The sequence below is a fragment of the Antechinus flavipes genome, chromosome 5 (genome assembly GCF_016432865.1).
Source record: "Antechinus flavipes isolate AdamAnt ecotype Samford, QLD, Australia chromosome 5, AdamAnt_v2, whole genome shotgun sequence".
NCBI lineage: Eukaryota > Metazoa > Chordata > Mammalia > Dasyuromorphia > Dasyuridae > Antechinus > Antechinus flavipes.
Window position 1 is genome coordinate 223,921,126 of NC_067402.1, and position 23,417 is coordinate 223,944,542.

The 23,417-nt window shown below is 40.3% G+C and overlaps 1 protein-coding gene across 3 annotated transcripts; it reads left to right on the forward strand.

Annotated features, from left to right (window-relative positions):
• Window positions 1-1,332: 1,332 nt before the first annotated feature.
• On the forward strand, window positions 1,333-23,188 carry ITGB7 (integrin subunit beta 7). 3 transcript variants are annotated; one of them, XM_051963623.1, is made up of 15 exons: window positions 1,333-1,397; window positions 3,496-3,714; window positions 3,990-4,191; window positions 4,343-4,513; window positions 8,439-8,680; window positions 8,993-9,151; window positions 10,165-10,260; window positions 10,375-10,464; window positions 11,742-11,885; window positions 12,132-12,325; window positions 21,106-21,329; window positions 21,426-21,642; window positions 21,774-21,982; window positions 22,089-22,249; window positions 22,641-23,188. In XM_051963623.1, exons 2-15 carry the CDS (start codon window positions 3,499-3,501, stop codon window positions 22,713-22,715), a joined length of 2,400 nt encoding a protein of 799 aa, XP_051819583.1. In that variant the 5' UTR covers window positions 1,333-1,397; window positions 3,496-3,498; the 3' UTR covers window positions 22,716-23,188. The 3 variants fall into 3 exon arrangements, with proteins under 3 accessions (XP_051819583.1, XP_051819584.1, XP_051819582.1); XM_051963624.1 differs by lacking the exon at window positions 1,333-1,397 and adding an exon at window positions 1,748-2,690 and having other exon boundaries at window positions 22,644-23,188; XM_051963622.1 differs by lacking the exon at window positions 1,333-1,397 and adding an exon at window positions 1,761-2,690.
• The last annotated feature ends 229 nt before the right edge of the window (window positions 23,189-23,417 follow it).

The following is a 23,417-nucleotide window of genomic DNA, read 5'->3' on the forward strand; positions in this document are numbered from 1 at the left end:
TGGCAGGTGTTCTTTCCCTTCCCCCCCTTTTCCCACTCCGGGGCTTTACCCACCCACTTTCCTGAGAGGCTGGTGAGAATACTGCTGGAGGGAGGAGATCCAGAAACCCGATTGGGAATTTTGGGAAAGGGGAAGAATTGGTGTGTGTGGATCAGGTGAATCTCCCCCGTCCTACCTGGATCTATACCTCCCATGGCCACTAGGGGGTAGCTGCACGTTCTCTTCCTCCAAATGGTTCTTAGCAGAAAACAGGTGGGTGTCGGGACCGAGCCTCGAACAAGATTATCCCTCCAGGAAGCTGCAGAGCTTGGATTAGATCTCCCGATTTCCTCGATCACCTTCCTTACTCCTTCCAAACCCACATACTCCCCACCTGAGAGCCTCTAATTTAGAATCTGTCTGATTTCCTGGATTGAATTGGGGGTGAGGGGTTGACTAGCCACTTCTCAGGTCAGTGCTGGGAGTGGGGATCTAGGGGAGACGAGACCACAGATGGGAAATTAACTATCAGGAGAGAAGGAATTCTGGAGATGACTGGGATGGATACTGGGGGATATCCTTACAAGGGTAGATAATTAGGGAGCAGGGATGTTACCATGGGCCCCATAACTTCTTCAAATAAAAACTTATTTTCCTTCCAGGCTTTCCTTGCTAGTCCTTGCACCTATAGGGGAAGGGAAGGAATCATACCAACACATTTCCCATCCCTAATATTTGCCTCATTGTCCCTAGTTCTTGGATATTGATTTCTACCTCCAACAACAAACAAAACATTTCTACCTCAAACAAAAAAGAATTTAGTTTTTATTTTCGGGGAAAGGGGAGGATGGATTTGAACTCAGATCCTAAATTTAGCTGCCCCTGTGAGATTTCTCTTGATCTTGAATCCTGCTTGACTGTGTACCTAAGGTCAAATTTGACATCCTCATTCAATCTATACTCCTTAGGTACAGATCTTTTCTCTCGTTTTATTCCTCCATCATTGACCTTTCTGATCTCCAGTCTCTACAGCCCTCTTCAGTTTCTACCTCCCTTTATCTTCCATTATGTCCTTTCTAGTTTTATTTTAGATTTTTCCATTTACTTTATTCCATCCCTCCATTCTTCCATCTGCCATCCTCCTCACCTTTTTTACAATAACTCCCAACCAATATTATCCCCCACTTTCTCCTGGGCTTTGCCCCCCTTTTTTCTGTCCTTCCTCCATGGGTTCTCTCTCCTCTGCTATCTTTTAGCTATCTTCCCTTCCCCCCATCCTGCTCACATAAAAACATCTCTCCCCCCCCCCCCAGAAGTTCCCCCTCCAACTCTGGGTGTGTCACTTCCTCCCCAGTAGGCCCCTAGGCAGATGTAAATAGCACAAAGGCAGATACAGCAAGAGGAAGAGCTCTGCACCTGTGAGTAACTGGAGAACCCAATCCCTCTACCTGTAACTCCCTTCCAAGTTCAGACTCTGTCCTCCATAACTATCTCTAACCTAATGAGGCTGGACATCTAGGCTCCCCCGACTATCCAGCATGAAGACTTCTGAGTCCCAAGGCTAGGAAGGAGTGAGAGAGTCTTAGGTTTTAAGTTGACTAACTCATTTCTTGCTACTGAGGGGACGCTTAAACTCTGGCCTTCTAACTACATGTACCCTTTCTGATTTTATTTTCTCTAAGCAAGGAAGTGGGGTGGATAGAGGAAAGGCAGGGAGGAGAGAAAAGAGATAAGGGAAAAGCTTTTCTTTAGCAACCCAAAATTAACTTGCAATTCTTCCTGGGTCCCCAACTTAGCGCTTCTTATTGCTAATAGCTCAAACTCCTATTCTCTAAGGAAAGGAGGCCAAAAGGCATTGGTACCATCATTTCCTAGAATTTCCTCCAAGGTACTAGTCCAATATGATTATGAATGGGGATGTCAGTACTAAATCAGGATCCTGGAGTTAGTACCCACAGAAATCAGAGAAATGGGAAGATATTAGAAGAGAAAGAAAGGAAGACTGAGAGGCATGAAAACAAGAAAAGAAAGCACAAGGAAGAGAGGGGAAGTATATAGAGAGAAATGGGCTGAGCTAATTAGGATGGGAAAAAGACATAATTTGAACTCTGATATCAAGAGTTAAGATTATGAGGAAGGACAAAGAGAAAGGAGCAGTAGAAGGAAGAAAGGAAGAGGTAGGGTTGGTGGAAAGAATGTATTATTACAGAAAGAGACAGAAATGGAAAAGGTGACTTGGAGTAAAAAGAACTGAAGGAAAAAGAGATGAGAGGCAGAGTTGGGTGAAAGAGGAATTGGGGGACAAAACTAAGTGGAAAATCCTTGACCTTCCAAGAGAAGATTAGTGTAAGTAACTGGATGAGGATTACAAATTGTCTCTAAATTTGTCCCACAAAGTTAGGGGTTCTAAAAGGGTGGAGGCCCCTAGCTTTGTAGGAAATGAGTCAGAACCAGGAGAGGTGCTTTCATTTCTCCCCCCACAAACACAAACATCAACCACATAGAATTGAGGTTAGACTGAAGCTGAAATCTAGAGGTTGGGGAAGAAGAGAAAAGGGACATCTCTTTCTGCTTCTCTCTCACCCCTGCCCCATACTCCTGGGCTGTAATTACCTTTGGAAGACTCCTGCACCAATATCTGGTTTGCATTTTTTACAGCAAGACTCTACCTGGTCCTCCAGAAACCAAAACAGTTACCATCTTGCTTTCAGGTCAGATAACCTTAATCTTAGAATCTCCTCTGAGATGGGAGAAAACATCTTCCTACAAACTTTAATCTTTTTCTTCTCCCACCTGAGATCCTTAGAAAGTCTAACCTTGATTTTCAGGCTGTATTCAGTCCTCAGAAGTATTCCCTTCTCTTTTTTTCTTCCAGGCTCTCCCATCTGCCTTCCCCTGTCCCTACCACTAATGTTCTCTTCCCTAATTTCTCTACTTGCTTCCCCCCCCCCATTACTCCTCAAATCACTGAATGTCATAGCTGGAAAGGGATCTTTCACATTAACCCCATCCCCTCATTTTCTATTAGATCATAAGTGGCTAAGTTTGGAAAAGGGTAATTTTCTAGCTTTTCGGGGCTCTGTATACAATGGGTGCTTATTAAATATTTGGCTTATCGATTGATTTGCAATGAGACTAGTAAGGTCCAGAGTAGCAAATTTGCACAATTTCTCACAGACTCCTAATCTAAGGCCCTTTCCCACATTTCCTCCACGAATGCAGAGCTGACTTTTAATTCTCTTACTTTTCTGAAGATGAAAAAGTAATCTAGTCTGACTTTACTGAATAGTTTTGAGTTCAGGTCCTGGTTTCCTTCTCCTTGGAGAACCTGAGGCTGATGTGTGTGACCCTGACCCCTCCTCCCCCAGTCTTGGATAACGACTCACTTTTTATAGGGGGAAGTGAAACTCTCGGGTGTGGAGTTTGAACGGGAGACCACAGGCTAGGCTTAAAGGTTGAGAACAATTGTTTGACCTCCTGAGCCCCTTCAGTCTTTTCACCTGCTTTCTATTGCAGGATATGAGAGCTGGAACTTTTGCAATATTCCTAGGGCTCCTGCTGGCTTTGGGCAGTGGCCAGAGGGAGCCAGATACTGGGGTCCTATCTACAGATGAGAGCCTGGAGAGAGAAGATACAGATCTCCGCCCTAGGACACCCTCTGGGTTCTGTCAGTCAGTTTCCTCCTGCAAGGAATGCATCCTTTCCCACCCCAGATGTGCCTGGTGCAAGCTGCTGGTGAGGGGCCTTTGGGGCCGTGAGACGGGGGCGGGGGAGAGAGGCGGACAGAGAGACACCCATCTTTCCTTTTTTGCGCGGCACCCTAAGTTATCCACAGGAAGTAGGACCTGGACCGCCGGGAGCTGTATTCTGAAGGAAGCAGCTGGCCCTGGAGAGAGAGCTGCTAGGCTTCAGAGGGTGCCCCGGAGGGAGATGGAGGGATGCCGAGGGAGCGGGGTCCGGGCGGCTAGCACTGCGGGTGGGCCCCCGACGGATCTCCTCCCGGCCCACAGAACTTCACCGCCGCGGGGGAGAAGGAGGGGAGGCGGTGCGCCCCGCGAGAGGAGCTGCTGGCCCGGGGCTGCCCGTCCGAGGAGCTGGAGGAGCCCCGAGGGCAGCAGGAGGTGCTACAAGATGAGCCCCTCAGCCAGGGCGCCCAGGGCGACCGCACCACGCAGCTGGCCCCGCAGAGGGTTCGGGTGAAGCTGCGGCTGGGTGAGCCGGGGGGCCGAGGAGGAAGGGGGGGCTGGGCAGCGTGGCCCGCAGGTCCTGGGAAGGGATGACGACTTTTCCCTCCCCCGCCCCTCCCCTACCTCTCCCTTACCCCTCCCCCCTCTCCCCGGTCCGGCGGGGACCCCGCCCACAGGCGAGACCCAGCGGCTCCAGGTACGCTTCCGTCGCGTGGAGGGCTATCCGGTGGACCTGTACTACCTCATGGACCTGAGCTACTCCATGAAAGACGACCTGGAGCGCGTGCGCCAGCTGGGGCACGCGCTCCTGGTCCAGCTGCGGGGGGTCACCAGCTCGGTGCGCATCGGTGAGTGTCTCAGCGGCCCGGCCCGGCCCCCAGAGACCCACGTGTCCGAAGACCCCTCCCCTTTACAGCAGTATTTTATTTTTTCAATTAATGTAAAAACAGTTTTCGACATTAATTTTTGTAAGATTTTGAGTTTCAAATTTTTTCTCCTTCCTTCCCTTATCTCCATCCTCCCAAAGACTTAAGTAAGCAATCCGACATAGGTTGTACGAGTAGAAATCAGACTCTCCCTTTTACCATATACACCTGGATGCTAGAATGGTACAGGTCTGAGCCCTCTCCCAAAATATTCCAGCTCACTGCCAAAGTAGGGCAGGGACTTTGCAGGTAGCTTTGTTCTTTTTGTTTTGGTTTGTTTTAAAATTATTAATAAGCATTCATTTATTTTTATAATAATATTATTTTAAATTATTTATTCATTCATTTTATTTATTTTTATTATTATAAATTATTATTTATTTTATTTTAAAATATTATTTACAATATATTTTATGTTTTTCAAAATACATGCAAAGAGAGTTTTCAACATTTACCCTTGCAAAACGTTGTGTTCCAAATTTTTCTCCCTCCTTCTTCACCTGGCCACTTCCCTTGACAGCAAACAATCTAATATAGGTTAAACATATGCAATTCTTCTTTCTTTATTCCTTTTTATTTATTTTTTTTTAACACACATTGCTTTATGAATCATGTTAGGAAAGAAAATCAGAACAAAAGGGAAAAACCAAGGGAGAGATTTAAAAAAAAAACGGAAAAAAGAAATGAACATAGCATGTATTGATTTATATTCAGTCTCCTTAGTACTTTTTCTGGGTGCAGATGGCATTTTCTATCCAAAGTCAATGGGAATTGCTTTAGAGCAATTGATCACTGAGTAGAACCAATTTTTTTATAGTTGTTATTGTTGTTATTGAGTACAATGTATTTCTGATTATGCTTGTTCACTCAACATCAATTCATGTAAATTTTTCCAGGCCTTTCTAAAATCAGCCTGTTTATCATTTTTAATAGAACATTTTAAATAGAATTTAATATTTCCATTACCTTCATATACCACAACTTGTTCAGCCATTCCCCAATTGTTGGGCATCTACTAATTTTCCAATTCTTTGCTGCTACAAACATTTTTGATGTGTAATTCTTCTTTTTTTAAATATAGCTTTTTATTTATTTATTTATTTATATGCATGGGTAATTTTTCAGCATTGACAGTTGCAAATCCTTTTGTTCCAACTTTTTCCCTCCTTCCCCCCACCCCCTCCCCCAGATGGCAGGTTGACCAATACATGTTAAATATGTTAAAATATAAGTTAAATACAATATATGTATACATGTCCAAACAGTTATTTTGCTGTATAAAAAGAGACGGACTTTGAAGTAGTGTACAGTTAGCCTGTGAAGGAACTAAAAAATGCAGGCGGACAAAAATAGAGGGATTAGGAATTCTATGTAATGGTTCCTAGTCATCTCCCAGAATTCTTTTGCTGGATGAAGCTGGTTCAATTCATTACTGCTCTGTTGGAACTGATTTGGTTCATCTCATTATTGAAGAGGGCCAGATCTATCAGAATTGATCATCATATAGTATTGTTGTTGAAGTATATAATGATCTCCTGGCCCTGCTCATTTCACGCAGCATCAATTCACATAGGTTTCTCCAAGCCTCTCTGTATTCATCCTCCTGGTCATTTCTTACAGAACAATAATATTTCATAACATTCTTATACTACAATTTACCCAGCCATTCTCCAATTGATGGGCATCCATTCGTTTTCCAGTTTCTGGCCACTACAAAGAGGGCTGCCACAAACATTTTGGCACATACAGGTCCCTTTTCCTTCTTTAAGATCTCTTTGGGATATAAGCCCAGTAGTAACACTGCTGGGTCAAAGATGTGCAATTCTTCTAAAAATATTTCCATATTTATCATGTAGAAGAAAAAAATCAGATCAAAAAAGGAAAAAAAAAACCTAGCAAACAAAAAACAACATCAAAAAAGGTGAAAATACTATGCTGTAATCCCCATTCAGTCTCAGTCCTCTCTGGATGCAGATGGTTGTATCCATCACAAGTCTATTGGAATTGCCTTGAATCATCTCATTGTTGAAAAGAGTACATCACAGTTGATTTATCACATAATCTTTTTGCAGTGTACAATGTTCTTTTGGTTCTATTCACTTCACTTAGCATCCAGTTCATGTAAGTCTTTTCAGGCCTTTCTAAAATCAGCCTTGGAGGTAGCTTTGTACAAGACTCACTGTGACCTTCCACCTCAGCCCTAAGCTGAGCTCCACAGTCAGAGCCCTGGTCTCTTTTCTATTCTTTAAACTAGTAGTAGTTTTCCAAATATGATCCAGAGAATCCTGAAACCCTTTCAGAGGGGCTAAAGATTCAAAATTAATTTTTATTTCTGATATGGTAAATGTCTCTAAATATAACCTACATAAACAAAAATTCTTTGAACAGATCCTCGATATTTTTTTTTAAATAATATTTTATGGAGGGGGAGAGGCAGCTATTTGGTACAGTGGATAGAGCACCAGCTCTGAAGTCAGGAAAGCCCTGAGTTCAGATGTGATTCAGGTATTTAATACTTTGTTATTGTGTGACCCTGAGGGAGTCACTTAACCCCAATTGACTCAGCCAAAAAAAATATTAATAATAAAAAAATTTTATTACATCTTAAACAATTTAAACATTTTTTATCATTGGTTAATTTGATTTATTTTTAAAAATTTGATTTACCTTAACTTTTGTAAGTTTAATAGTTTTTAATAGTATAAAGATACTGAGAACAAAAGTTTGAGAACCATTATTAAACAACTTCCATCCCCAAACTCTCTCTCCATGGCCCACTTTCTTCCTTTTAGACCTACTTCCCTAGTCATTTTTTCCCCTTTCTCAAATCTTGTTTATTCCTCAATTTTTATGAATTTCTGACCTTTACAACTTTCTAATTACTTCCTACCCCCTTAGGATCCTCCAATTACCCATTTTATTCATTCCATCCCAAAGTCTGTTCTACAGATTTTGCTCTTAATTCTTTTCCCCCAATATTTGATGCACCTAGTATCTATCCACTATATTCAACTATGTGAAAATCAGAAAGGAAGAGATTTGTTCTAAATGGATATTGTAAAGACAGTTTTATGCCTGATTTGTGGGAGAAAGTTCTTAACAATTCTAATTGTCCAGTTCAAACCAGTTCAGTGATGAAGAAAGCCATATACACCCAGAGAGAGGGCTGTGGGAACTGAGTGTGAACCACAACATAGTATTTTCACGCTTTCTGTTGATGTTTACTTGCATTTTGTTTTCCTTCTCAGGTTTTTTTTGTATAAATATGTATACATATGTTGGATTTAATATATATTTTAACATATTTAACATATGTTGGACTACCTGCCATTTAGGGGGAGGGGGTGGGAGGAAGGAGGGGAAAAGTTGGAACAGAAGGTTTTGCAAGGGTCAGTGCTGAAAAATTATCCATGCATATGTTTTGTAAATGAAAAAGCTTTAATTAAAAAAAAACAATTATAATTGTCTAAAAGTAGAATGGCTTGCCTCAGGAGATAAATGGAGTCCCCTTCCTATCAGTAAGTAGGAATTAGGTGGTGTAATGGAAAGAGCATCAGACCGGGAGTTCAGAGGACCTGAGTCCACCTGCGTGACCCTAAGCAAATCACAGCTCCCTAAAAATGGGAGTTAAATGATAACTTGTCTGGGTATTTAGGTAGATTATCGTTTAACTCCCATCCCTGACACACTGACAAGCCCTTTTTAGTACTGAGATTCTGTGGTTCTGAATGTATCAACTAAAATTTGCCACCCTTATAGTAGTAGGTCTGAATCCCCTTCTTCCAAAGGAGCGACTGTCTCCTCTCCCCTCCATTTCCTAGAGATTCTTTTCTTCTCACTGTTCCAGGCTTTGGATCCTTCGTGGACAAGACAGTATTGCCTTTTGTGAACACGATACCTTCCAAGCTTCAGCATCCATGCCCCTCACGCCTAGAAAAATGCCAGCCACCCTTTAGTTTCAGACACGTGCTGCCCCTCACCGATAACGCCTCTGCCTTTGAGTATAAGGTGGAGCAGCAGAGTGTGTCGGGGAACCTCGACTCACCTGAAGGGGGTTTTGATGCCATCTTGCAGGCTGCCCTCTGCCAGGTGTGTATGTGTGTGTGTGTTGTGAGGGAGAAAAAGGACATGCTGGAAATTGAGGGGAACTAGGGCTTGGGGAGGGGTACTCAAACCTAAAAAGACAAATTGTGAACAATTCACAGAGCCTAGAGGACCACAGGGATGCTGGGGAGAATTTCATGAATAAAGGTTGAGGGGGTTTGGAGGGAAAAAAGGAAACCATAAAGGACAAATGGATCTCTGAAAGAGTCTCAAATTTCAGTAGCTGCCAGAGTGGTGGCCAGTGGCAGGAGATATCTAATTTCCCCCTCATCTCATTATCACACTCTTGTACCCCAGGAGCAGATTGGCTGGAGAAACGTATCCCGGCTGCTGGTATTTACGTCAGATGACATATTCCACACGGCAGGGGATGGAAAGTTGGGTGGTATCTTCATGCCCAGTGATGGACACTGCCACCTGGATGCTAATGGTTTCTATAGCCGAAGCCGAGATTTTGTAAGAGCCCCTTTTCTTCCTTCACACCTTAAGCCCTACCTCTTTTAAAAAAATTTTATTGAAGCTTTTTATTTTCAAAACATATGCAAGGATAATTTTTCACCATTGACTCTTACAAAACCTTGTGTTCCAATTTCTCTCCCCTTCTCCTTCCTCCCCTAGATGACAAGTAATTCAATATTAAACATGATAAAAATATATGTAAATTCAAGATAAGTATACATATTTATACAACTATCTTGCTGCACAAGGAAAATCAGATTGAAAAGGAAAAAAAAATGAGAAAGAAAATAAAATTCAAGCAAACAACAACAAAAGAAGTGAAAATGCTTTGTTGTGATCCACACTCAGTTCCCACAGTTCTCTCTCTGGATGTAGATAAGCCCCAACTTTTTCACCATCTATAGCCCCTTTCAGCCAGGTCCCTTTCATTCTCTGCCTCTCTGTTTCCTGGAACTACCTAGCCACAGGTCAGTCTTCCCCTCCTAGAATAGTAAATCTTCATCTGGGGTCTTTGAATTAAAAAAAAAATGATCTCTATATTTCAGTAGAATTAGTTTTCTTTAAAATCCCATGTGTTTTATTTTATAAATTTAAAAACATTTTTTCTGAGAAGGAATTCATAAATTTTACCAGACACTGACAAAAGGGGTTCAGGACACCCAGAATGGAGGTGACCATGGGTTTATGGGAATAACCTGGTTCCTTTTCCTTTTTTAAAAAATAAGTTTTACAGAACACATTATTTGTATTTTTAAATTTTATTTTATTTTTAATTTATGGAATAAAACAAGCATTTTCATAACATTGTATAATTTTTAAAAAGATGATTGCCTATGGAACTGAAAATCTATTAGGTACAACTTGTTATTCCTTTTTAAAGATATAAGAAACTAATCATGTAAATTTATTTTTTCATTCCCTCTCCCCTACTCCTATGGCTATCATTAGACATACATATGTGTATGTGTATATATGTATATGTAAAATTATTCAATCTTTCTGTTCCTCAGGACTACCCTTCTGTGGGTCAAGTAGCCCATGCTCTATCTGCTGCCAACATCCAGCCCATCTTTGCTGTAACTAGTCCTGCATTGCCAGTCTACAAGGTGAAGCTTTTCTTGACCCCATACTCTTATATCCTCCATTTCCATCCTTCCACTCTTCTCAGCTTCTCTCCCCCTTCCTTTAAAATCTCTCTAATGATTCCTGTCATTCCTTAGGAGTTGAGTAAGCTGATCCCTAAGTCAGCTGTGGGGGAGCTGAGTGAGGACTCCAGTAATGTTGTACAGCTCATCATGGATGCATACAATGTAAGGCTGGAACCCACGTCAGGGGGTGGGGAGAAGAACACAGGGACTGGATGAGCAAAGAAGATGCATGGGGGTGAGGATGGGGATGGAGAAGGGCACCATTCAAGGACCTTGAGGAATATCAAAGAGGAAGAAATCTTTTCTTGAATTCATATAACATTATTGAACCATAATCACTCACTTCATTCCTTTGCCCCTATTACATACAAAATACATAGACAAATAAGATATAGTCCTTAATCTCTAACAATTTACAGTCCAATAGAGCAAATCTAATTTAATTTGCTTATATTTTTTAAAAAAGTATTTAAAAAAATTTTCCCAATTAAACATAAAAACAACTTTTTTTTAGTTATACATGTTCACTTTTTTTTTTTTTTACATATTTCCTTATGAATCTTTATATCTTTTAGTATTTCTATTGTGTGGCGACACACAAAATACATAGACAAGCTATAGTCCTTAATCTCTAACAATTTACAGTCCAGTAGAGCAAATCTAATTTAATTTGCTTATATCTTAAAAGTATTTTAAAAATTTTCCCCAGTTAAACATAAAAACACATCTTTTTTTGGTTATACGTGTGCATTTATTTATTTATTTTTTTTTACATATTTCCTTATGAATCTGCTTATATCTTTTAGTATTTCTATTGTGTAGCAATTCTTTCCCCCAACAAGACTTGTCGGAAAGGACTTCTTTAAAGGTCATCTTCTAGACCAGGAATCAGCAAACTACCCCCGAGGGCCAACCCACACCCTGTTTTCATGCCCCATGATCTAAGAATGGTCTTGATGTGTTTAAATAGGAAAAAAAAAAAAGATTTAAAAATAAATAAAATCTTCTTAGCTTATGGATGGTACAAAAACAGTAAAAGGGCTGTGGATTGTAGAGAACCCCTGATTTCCAGCTCAATCCCCTTGTTTTACAATTGGGAACTTGAAGTCCAGGGGTAGCCAAACTCGTATGAGGAATAGTAGCATCAGTCTCCGGAGCTCTAGACCACTGATTTTTGATTTACACTGTCTTATTTCTTAATTCTGTGAGGGCAGGGACATTGTATTCAAATTCTCTTGTTTTGTAGAACTAATAGAGTTCTGCATGGAGCTTAATACATTTTTATTTTCTTGTGTTGAATAAAAAGGGATTCATAAAATGGGTAAGGAGGTTAGGAACTGGCTGTTGGACTAGTGGGAGTTTTATGTGGGGTCAGGATGAGGGGGAGGAAGGAGAGGTTCATCTCCACGTTGTGATTCTCAATCCTCTCCTCTCTCCAGAGGCTGTCTTCCACTGTGACTCTGGAGCACTCACCACCTCCTCCTGGGATCCACATTTCTTATGAGTCCCAGTGTGGTAATTCTGAGATAAGGGAAGGCAAAGATGATCAAGGCCAATGTAGTCAAGTCCGAATTAACCAAACGGTAAGATGGGAGCAGGGGTGGGAAATAGAACAATGTGGGTTTGGGGGATAAAGGGATAAATGTCAGGAATGGAGGAAAAACAGGGACCCTGCTCCTTGTACTGGGGGGCTTTACTGCATTACTATATAAGAGTGATTTGAGATTTTGGAGGCTATTTATATGTGTGTGTGCGTGTAAAATTTTCAGACCTTCGTGCTCTTCCCTCCCACTTGAATTTTCTGTTCTGACCTTGTCTCCTTCCACCAGGTGAGTTTCTGGGTAAATATCCATGCTACTAGCTGCCTCCCCACACCCCATCTCCTGAAGCTCCGGGTTCTTGGATTCTCCGAGGAGCTGAGCGTGGAGCTGCACACCTTGTGTGACTGTAACTGCGGTGATGTACAGTTACAAGCCCCCCATTGCAGCCATGGCCAAGGCGACCTCCAGTGTGGAGTCTGCAGGTGAGACATTGCCCCTCCCCTCCAGTCATTCCTGCCCTCTTAGAACTGCCTCTGTCCAGACTTTTCTCCCATAATTCATCCAGGAGCTCTTTTCTCACAGATAATGCCTGAATTCTATCCTTGATACTCTCAGCATTCCAGGATTCTCCTCCTGATCTTCTCCTGTTCCTCAGATTGTTTACCTTGTCCCCTTCTGTACCCTGAGAAACTACCAAGGTCTTAGTTTACCATTATTCCTTTTTGGTAAGGTTGGGAAATAGAAGGGTGAGAGGAAGGAGCTGGGGAGCATTGAATGAAAAGGAGCTGGACCTGAAGCAATACTGAGGGGAGAAGAGTAGAAACTAGAGAAACATCGAGGGGTAGAAATTGGGATTGAAGCTGAGGAGGGGTAAAGTGGGGGGGAAGGAATCCCAGAATTGGAAGAAAATTCAGAGGTTGCCTAGTTCAGTCTGTATCCAAACAGGGATCCATTTTATAGCATCCCTGACCGATGATAGAGAACCCACTATCTCGACTAAGACAGATTATACTATTTATGGGAGGTAGCTCTTGAATTGTTACAAAACATTTGAGTTTTATTTTTTCTCAATAATATTTTATTTTTTCCAAATACATATAAAAGATAGTTTTCAACATCCATTTTAAAATTTTATTTATTTATATTAAAGGTTTTTAATTTTTAAAAGATAAGCATGGATAATTTTTCAACATTAACCTTTGCAAAACTTTGTATTCCAATTTCTCCCTTTCCCCCTTCTCCTCCCCTAGATAGCAATCAATCCAATATATGTTAAACATGGTAAGAATATATGTTAAATTCAACATATGCATACACATTTATTTATTTTTTCTTTTCTTTTTTTATTATAGCTTTTTATTGACAGAATATATGCATGGTTGAATGTTGAAATGTTGAAAAATATTGACCCTTGCAAAAACACTTCTGATCCAACTTTTCTTTTCCTTCACTCCTCCCCTTACCTAGATAGTAGGCAGTCTCAAACATGTTAAACATGTTAAAGTATACATTATACTTAAATACAATATATGTATACATATTCTCTTGTTGCACAAGACAAATTGGATTTAGAAAGGTAATGATAACCTGGGAAGAAAAACAAAAATATGCATTCATATTTATACAATTATCTTGCTGCACAAGAAAAAATAAATCAAAAAGGAAAAACATGAGAAAGAAAATAAAATGCAAGCAAATAACAAAAAAAGTGGAAATGCTATGTGTGATCCACACTTAGTTCCTACTTAGTTCTCTCTGGGTGTAGATGGCTCTCTTCATCACAAGATCATTGGAACTGGTCTGAATCATTTCATTTCAACATTCATATTTTTAAGATTTTGTGTCCCTGATTTTTTCTTCTTCCCTACTTCATCTCCCACCTCCCCAAGGTGGCAAGCAATCTGATATAGGTTATAACCTATATCATGTATAATATTTTAAAACATATTTCCACATTTGTCATGTGCAAGAAAAATCAGACCAAAAAGGAAAAAAAACACAACAAAGAAAACACAAACAAAATATTATATGTTGTGATCCACATTCAGTCTCCATAATCCTCTTTCTGGATGCAGATGGTATTTTCCAAGTCTCTTGGAATTGTCTTGAATCACTACATGGTGATCATCATATAATCTTGTTATGTGTACAATGTTCTCTTGGTTCTGTTCACTTTACTTAGATTATAAGTCTTTTCAGACCTTTCTGAAATAAGCCTGTTCATCATTTCTTATAGAACAATAATATTTCGTTACATTAATATACCATAACTTATTCAGCCATTCCCCAACAGAAGAACATCCATTGACTTTTATTTTGAGCTAAAATACTCTAGCATCTGGTATGAAGTATTGATCATGTGCCCCTTTAAATTATTTTCTCCCAGTTTATTTATTTATTTAAAATACAAATTGCTTTATGAATCATGTTGGGAGAGAAAAATAAAAGCAAAAGGTTAGAAAAGCCACGGGAGAGATAAAAAAAATTACAGAAAAAAGAAGTGATAGTAGCATGTGTTGATTTACATTCAGTCTCCTTAATTCTTTTTCTGGATGTAGATGGCATTTTCCGTGCAGTCCATTGGGATTGCTTTGGATCACTGAACCAAATCTTTCATAGTTGATCATGGCACATTCTTGCTGTTATTGTGTACAATGTATTTCTGATTCTGTTTGTTTCGCTCAGCATCAGTTCATATAAATCTTTCCAGGCTTTTCTAAAATCAGTTTGTTCATTTTTTTATCAAACAGTATAGAACATTACCTTCACATACCACAACTTGTTCAGTCATTCCCCAGCTGATGAACATCTACTCATTTTCCAGTTCTTTGCTATCACATAAAGAGCTACTACAAACATTTTTGTACATGTAGGTCCTTTTCTCTCCTTTATCATTTCCTTGGGATACAGACCCATAATGTGTCCCCCTAAATTCTTTTCTTTCCAGACTGATCATGTTTGGTTTCTTTAATCAGTCCTTCTGTGGGCTCCACTACCCTTGACATTCTGGCTGTTCTCCAGTTTATGGAAGTCCTTCCTGAAAGGGGGGTAACTATATTGAACACAAGTAGAGAATACTGGATTTGCCTTCAGGATGGTCTAGCAAAGTGACAGAAGGCAACTTAATTTCCCCGAGTTTTAGTTTTCTCATCAGTGTAATGGGGATAAGGTCAAATAAGCTTCAAATGCTAGTTTAATATGAATTATGATTATATGCCAGATATGATCTGACGAGGATAGAGTACATCTAACTCTTTCTTTGCTTTTCTGGATGCAGCCTAAGATCATATTACCTGTTTTGGTGTCCTTGTCATGCTCTGGGTGCATATCAAGTTTGTTATCCACTAAAACCTTCAGATCTTTTTTGTATTTTTCATATTGTCTAATCTTATCCCCCTTGTCCTATATTTATGCAATTGATTTTTTGGAATTGTAATGTAGGACTTTATATTAATACCTATTGTATCATATTTTAATAGAATCATCCTGTTTAGCTGTCACCATATCTTTGAAAGCCTGACTTTAAGTTCTAAATTGTCAGCTATTCATTTGAACTTGCTGTTGTCTAAACATTTTTAGTGTATTTTATTTTATTCCCTCCAATTACATTTTAAAAGTTTTTGACATTTGTTTTTAAAATTTTTTGAGTTCCAAATTCTCTCTTTCCCTCATTTTCCTTCCTCATTGAGAAAACAAGCAATTTGATATGTTATTACATGTACAGTCATGCAAAACATATTTCCATGTTAGTCATGTTGCAAAAGAAAACATAGACCAAAAAATCCCAAGAAGAATAAGAAAAGAAAAGATATGATTTGATCTGCATTCAGATGCTATCATTTCTTTCTCTGGAGATGGCTAGTATTTTTTTTTCATAAGTCTTTCAGAATTGTCTCATCATTGTATTGCTGAGAATAGCTAAGTCATTCACAGTTGATCATCATATAGTTACTATGCTGTACACTGTTACTGTATACAATATTCTCCTGGTTTTGATCATTTCACTTTGCCTCAGTTCATTTAAGTTTTTTTTTTTTTTTTTCTGAAAGCATCCGGCTCATCAAGCCTCTCTCCCACTTAATAATATTTTATTTTTTCCAATTACATGTAGAGATAGTTTTCAACTTTTATTTTTGTAAGATTTTTGTCTTCCAATTTTTTTTTTCTTCCTCCTCAAGACAGCAAGCAATCTGACATGTTATATATGTGCAATAATGCTAAACATATTTCCACGTTAGTCATGCTGTGAAAGAAGAATCAGAACAAAAGGGAAAAACCATGAGGAAGAAAAAAACAAAAACCAAAAAAAGTTAAAATAGTATGCTTTGCTCGATATTCAGACTCCATAGTTCTTCCTCTGGATGTGATGGCATTTTCTATCAGCAGTCTTTTGGAACTGTCTTGGATCATTGTATTTCTAAGAAGAGCCAACTAAGTCTGTCATAGTTAATTGGCACTTAATGTTGTTGTTACTGTGTACGATGTTCTGGTTCTGTTCACCTCACTCAGCATCAGTTCACATGAGTCTTTCCAGTTTTTTTCCAAAGTCATCCTGCTCATCAGTTCTGATAACACAATAGAATTCTATTACATGTTCAGCCATTTCCCAATTGATAGGCATTCCCTCAGTTTCCAATTCTTTGCCACCACAAAAAGAGCTACTATAGTATGGATCACAACATAGCATTTTCACTCTTTTTGTTGTTGCCTGCTTGCATTTTGTTTTATTTCTCCTTTTCTTCCTTATTGATTTGATTTTTCTTGTACAGCAAGATAACTGTATAAATATATATATATACATATACTTTAACATATTTAACATATATTGGATTACTTGCTATCTAGGGGAGGGGAAGGAGGAAATTTGGAATACAAGGTTTTGCAAGGGTCAGTGTTGAAAAATTATCCATGTATATGTGTGTTGTTTTTTTTTTAATGTTCATTTGGTGTTAAGTGACTTGACCAGGTCACACAGCATGCATATGTTTTGGAAATTAAAAAAAGAGCTGCTTTAAACAGTTTTTTGCACATGTGGGTCTTTTACCCCTTTTTTAATGATCTCTGGGATTCAGATCTAGTTATGGTATTCCTGGATCAAAGAAGTTGATAGCCCTTTGGTAATAGTTCCAAATTGCTCTACAGAATGGTTGAATCAGTACACAACTTTCGTGTCTCAGTTTTCTCATATACCCCCCAAAATTTATCATTTTCCTTTTTTGCCATATTATTCAATCTAATAGGTGTGGAATGATAGCTCTGATTTGTTTTAAGTTGCATTTCCCTAAGCAATTATGATTTAGAGCATATTTTCCCTATGATTATAGATCATTTTGGTTATTTTTCTGAAAACTATCTGTTCATATATTTATCAGTTTATTTCTATAAATTTGACTCCGTTTTCTATTTATTTGAGAAATGAATTCTTTATTAAATTTGCTGTAGAATTTTTTCATAGTTATGATTACCAAATATGTATTTCTCCCTCTCCTATTTTTCCTGTTTATTCTCTTCTTTCTCTTTTCACTTTGTCCCTCCTCAAAAGTCCCTCCCTTCTTCAGTGCTTAACTCTTTTTCTCTTATCTCTTTCCTGTAGGGTAAGATAGTATTCTATACCCAACTGAGTATCCATGTTATTCCCCCTTTTAAGCCACTCTGATGAGAATAAGATTCACTTGCTGTGCTGCATCTTCCCCATCTTCCCCTCCACTGTAAAAACTCTTTCAATCTTCTTTTATGTCAGATAATTTACCTCATTCTATCTTTCCCTTTTACCTTTTCTCAGTGCATTCCTCTTTGTCACCTCCTAATTTTATTTTTTTTAGATAATCAATGCCATAACATTCAACTCATAAGAACTAGGTTGTTGATTTCAAGAGTGGTGGTTCTATTTTGAGGAAAGATAACTTACAGAAAAGGCATGAAATTTGTTCCATTTCACATTTATTTGTTGTCTTGTGTCCTATTTTACTTATAAATGCTCCTGGCTGATTTGGTAAAGTTGGGTCTCATGCCAAGCTTTCTGGAGGTTTGTTTCATGTTTAATAAGTTGCTCAGAATCTTCCATTATCTTCTTCTATAACGTTTGACAAATGTCCCCTAAAACAGGGCTTCTTAAACTTTTTCCACTTGTAACCCCTTTTCACCTGAGAAATTTTTATTTTTACTAGAGGTATATAGGTATATAAAATAAGTATACAAATCAAACATTTACTAATAATAAATCATAATTTCACAACTCCCACATTCAGTTAGAAGACCACATGGGGTTGCAAACCACAGTATAAGAAAGTGGGCCCTAAAACACTGTTGCCTTTGGCAATACACTCCTTGATAAGGAGAAGAATTTTTGCTGAATGAGTTGACTTTTTTGGTACTTTTGGTCTCCTCATTGTGTGGCTATAATTATTAAACTTTTCTAATAGTTTGTTTTTAAATAGATCAGGTTGGAGGTGCTGTAATTGCTTAGAATGATTTATCATTTTAATTCTCTCCTCTAATTTGGAGTTGTTTTGGCTTTTTTTTTTTTTTTCACCAAACAGCTGATTTTGGTATAAATGCATTTTGATAACCAATCATATCCAACATCTCCATCCCACCACCTCATGATATGTAAGTTTGAGGTTTCTACCAGCCTTTTTTTTATGACTGAATCCCAAACCATAATTTCTGCCATACTTTTCACCATCCATTCCTTGCTGTCCACCTTTGTACTGAATCACCAAATTTCAATATTGTATTAACTTAGTTGGGAGGCTTTCAGGACTTTTATAGAATTTTTTTTTCAGTTATTTATTACAACAGATGTTGGCATATAATTTAAAATTCTCTTCTAGTCTGTTTATATTTATCATAAAAACTGAGAGGTAAGGTGATTCTTACCTTGAATGAATCTTGAAATTCTGCATCTTTTTGAGCACACTGAAAAATCTTTGCTTGCCTTTTAAACAAGAACCTGTGAAATATTCTTTCATTGAGCTACAAATTCCCTTTGTCTTCTGGTTTCATTTATAAAGCGAATGTCAGTATGGATTAAGCCACTTTTTAGGTGGGACAGTGGATAGTTCTGGAGTCAGGAAAACCTGAGTTTAAATGTGACCTCAGACACTTACTAGTTGTTGCAACCTGGAAAAAGCATTTAACTTTAACTATACAGATGGGGATAACAATACCATTTACCTCTTAAGATTGTTGTGGGGATCAAGTGAGATTATATTTGTAAAAAGCACTTCACACAGTGCTCAGTACACAGCAGTTACTTAATAAAGTTTATTTCATTCTAACTGCTGGTCATTGGACAAAATATCACTGTTAGAAAGACAGTATTTAAGGTAATGTTATAGATGGTCTAAAAAACAATGTGACTCTTAGGATCTTCTGGCCTGCCTAACAGCATCTGACACATGGTAGGTGTTAATAAACATTTGTTGATTGATTGAAATAGTCAAGTTCACTGTGAGATTGGGCTGCACAGGACTGTATTTTTTTCCTTACCTATTTCAGGATCACCATGGCCAAAGAATTCATAATTTAATGGTCCAACCTGCTGGTGATGAGACTCTGGATTTTGTTAGTCTTCAGACAACAGTACCATATTTGAAGCCTTTTGCACTTGATAGAACCTGCCAAATTGTTCACTTTTTTGAGAATCCACATTTCACATCATAACAAATGATTTCAGTAAAATTTTTATATGTTTTTAAAACTTAATTTGGTCCCTGAGTACCTTTCCTATGCAACCACATTAGACTCTTTAAACAGTGTCTCTTTTTTATAGGAATTTTTCATTTTTTTTTAGAATTTCATTCTTTTGTGCTTCCCATTTACTCTTTAGAATTTTAAGCCCTAATATCCAACTTAATTTTCATTTTGACTTTTTGAAGTTTGTTTTCAATAAATCAAAAGCTGATATTAGACTTTGCCCAACTAATTTTCTTTCATAAATATTTAAGATAAGAACCCTTCTAAAGTTCTTATATTTAATTCAGTAATCAGTTCCTCTTTATTGATCAGAATCAAGCCACAAAGAACAATTCCCCTAGTCACTTTTTTTTTTTTTTATTAGAGAGAGAAGACATATAGAGAGAGTAAGGGAGAGAGAGAGAGAGAGAGAAAGAGAGACTGAGAGTGAGAGAGACAGAGAGAGAGAGAAAAAGAGAGACCGAGAGTGAGAGAGACAGAGACAGAGAGAGAGAGACAGAGAGACAGAGAGAGAAAAAGAGAGACCGAGAGTGAGAGAGACAGAGAGACAGAGAGACAGAGAGAGAGAGACAGAGAGAGAAAAAGAGAGAGACAAAGAGAGATACCGAGAGTGAGACAGAGAGAGAGACAGAGAGACAGAGAGAGAAAAAGAGAGAGACAAAGAGAGAAAAAGAGAGACACACACACAGAGAGACAGAGAGAGACAGAGAGAAAAGGAGAGACACAGAGAGAGAGACAAAGAGAGACAGAGAAACAGAGAGAGACAGAGAAAGAGACAGAGAGAGAAAGAGACAAAGAGAAAGAGAGAGTGAGAGAGACAGAGAGAGAGAAAGAGAGACACACAACACACACAGAGACTGAGAGAGACAGAGAGAAAGAGAGAGAGAGGGAGAGAGCACGAGTGTTCCAGCAGATTCTGGATGGGCAGAAGGTTCCTGTCATTCTTTTCTCATACTTTTGTACCAGGCTTGTGACCTGTTTCCCAATTCCTCCTCTATTTCCTCCTTTTGGCTAGTTGATCAATAGTTTACTTATACAACAATATTGCTTCTCTGGATCTTTTCAATGATTCTCACTCAAATTTCCCCTCTCGGTCACGAGAGTGTATCTTGTAAATACTGCTGCTTCTAACATATTGTTTCAGTTGAGTACAAATAGACTCCTTCTAAAGCCATATTTGAGTTCTGAGTTTCCTGTCACCAAAGTTCAGTGATAGCCATAAAAGTGAATGCACTGTATCATGTTAATTCACTTTGAATATTATGTGTACCTTGGATAGAAACCTGAGACCATAGTTTTTGTCACTGAATCTTTTCTTGGATAATATTCCATGAAATCTTCTCACCATTATACACCTCTGGTATCTGGATTGGTGATATACGTTGGTTTTCTCCCTCTCCCATTTTCATTGTAAGTCTTCCTTGATTAGAAAGGTACACGGAAGGAAGAATAGGAGGGCCTGGAGGATGCTGAGGGAGAAGGCTGCGGGTTAAGGTCCATAAAGGAGGATGAGCAGTCCCTCCAAACCCTTTTCTCTTGCTCTGTCCTCCCATCCCTCCCCCAGCTGTGCTCCAGGCCGCGTGGGTCGCCTGTGTGAGTGTTCCGAGGCCGAGTTGTCGTCCCCGGATTTGGAGACTGGCTGCCGAGCGCCCAACGGGACGGGGCCCCTTTGCAGCGGGAAGGGTCAGTGCTGGTGCGGCCGGTGCAGCTGCAACGGGCAGAGCTCTGGGGACCTCTGCGAGTGTGACAACGCCAGCTGTGAGCGGCACGAAGGCATCCTCTGTGCAGGTGACTGCTGGCTCTAGGAGACACTGGCTGAGCGGGATGGCCCGGGGACCCCCCGGGAGTCTCCGTCTCTGCCCGTTTCCCTTTCTCCCACTGCAGGCTTTGGCCAGTGCCGCTGCGGGGTCTGCCACTGCGACGCCAACCACACGGGCCAAGCCTGTGAGTGCAGCAAGGAGACGAGCAGGTGCGAAAGCCCGCGCGGGCTCTGCAATGGGCACGGCTCTTGTCACTGTAACCAGTGCCAGTGCCTGGAGGGTTACTACGGTGCCACGTGTGATCAGTGCCCAGGCTGCAAGACAGCGTGTGAGAAGCACAGGTGAAGAGGATGGGTGCCAGGGTATTGCTTTCATAAGGGCAAACCCTTAACCAGTGCACACAACTGAGGGCGTTTGGGGAGAAGGGATTCCTGGGGAGTGCAGCGAGTAATTCTTGGCTTCGGTGGGACAGGGACTGTGCTGAGTGTGGGGCCTTCAAGACGGGGCCCCTGGCCAACAACTGCAGTCTGGCCTGTGCCCATGCCAACGTCACAGTGGGCCCAATGTCCGTGCCAGATGACAGTTGGTGCAAGGAGAGGAGTGTGGACAACCAGCTGCTCTTCTTTGTGGTGGAAAGCGAGGCTGAGGGCAAGGTTGTGCTGAGGGTGAAACCTCGAGAGAGTGAGTACAGGTGGAACTGCTATGGGGGGCCTTGGGGAAGGGGGGGCGAATCTTGGGTGTGGGCAGAGCCGAGGCACCCTCTGGAAGCCAATCTTCCCCTTTTCAGGAGGAGCAGACCACACCCAGGCCATTGTGCTGGGCTGTACAGGGGGCATCGTGGCAGTGGGGTTGCTGCTTGTCCTGGCCTATCGACTCACCGTGGAAATCTATGACCGGAGAGAGTACAATCGCTTTGAAAAGGAAAGGAAGCAACTTAACTGGAACCAGGTGAGGAGCTACTCTTGTTCCCTCTGCTACCCTTTTCCTATTTCCTGCCCCCAGAGCTCTCCCCTTCTCTGGGTCACTTTGTAACTCATTGGTCCCCGCAGGAGCAAGGAAACCTCCACAGCCAACCTTAGCTGCTCCCTCACTGCTTCACATCCCTCACTCTGGCTGCTTGCTTACAGCATCCCTCTCACCAGCCCCACAACCTGGGGCCCATCCCATAGTTCTTTCTGTCTTGTCCCACTTCTGTCCCTTTTCACTCCAATTTGTCATGTGTCGGCATCCACAGCAGTCTCAGTTTCATGAGAACCTTAGGACTAGGGAAGACAGAATCAGCCTCCCTTACTAGTTTTTGCCATTCTCATCCCATTGCTATCTTCTCATTTGTACCTAGAAGGACAACCCTCTCTATAGAAGTGCTGTCACTACCACCATCAATCCTCGATTCCAGAACGAGAACCTGCAATAAGGAGCCATGCACAGACAGAAGCTCATCCTTTCACACAACAGCAACAGGGCCCCTCTTAAACCTGACTCGGGGGTCTTCTCAGGACTCGCTTCCCATCCTTGTTCCCCATGCAATGGCCAAGCTGAGGGGTTTCCTAGTCAGAGCTCTCTACCACCTCATCCCTTTGTCCATTTCCTACCCCAAAAATCTGCTTTTAAAAAAAGTGCAAGGGGGAGAGCAGCTAGATGGCAACAGTGGACAGCTGAAGTTAGGATGAGTTCAAATTCAGTCTCAGACATTTACTAGCTGTTTGATTCTAGGTAAGTCACTTAATCCCAATTGCCTCACCAAAAAAAAAACCCCAAAACAACAAAAACCAAAGTTAAAAAAAAAAAAAGTGCAGGGCAGAAACCCTCACTCACCCCACAAAGGCCAGGGCACTTTCTCTACCCAAAAAGAGTCCTTCTCAAATTAAAACTATTGTACTGAAGCCACCAGAGGGTTATCCTAAGTAATCAGCTGCTTTTGCCTGATTCTAGAGTGCAGGTTTCTTGTTTAGATGGTTGTTTATATTCAGGACCTTTGGAGATCTTCCCCTTCTTAAGTATACCACCTATTGTTCCCTGGACAGCTCCTCTGTAGCAAAGGGCAGCATTGTGAACCGCGAGACATAGGTAGGCAAGGAATGATAGGGTGAAAAATGGAGCTGCAGCGAGGATGCCA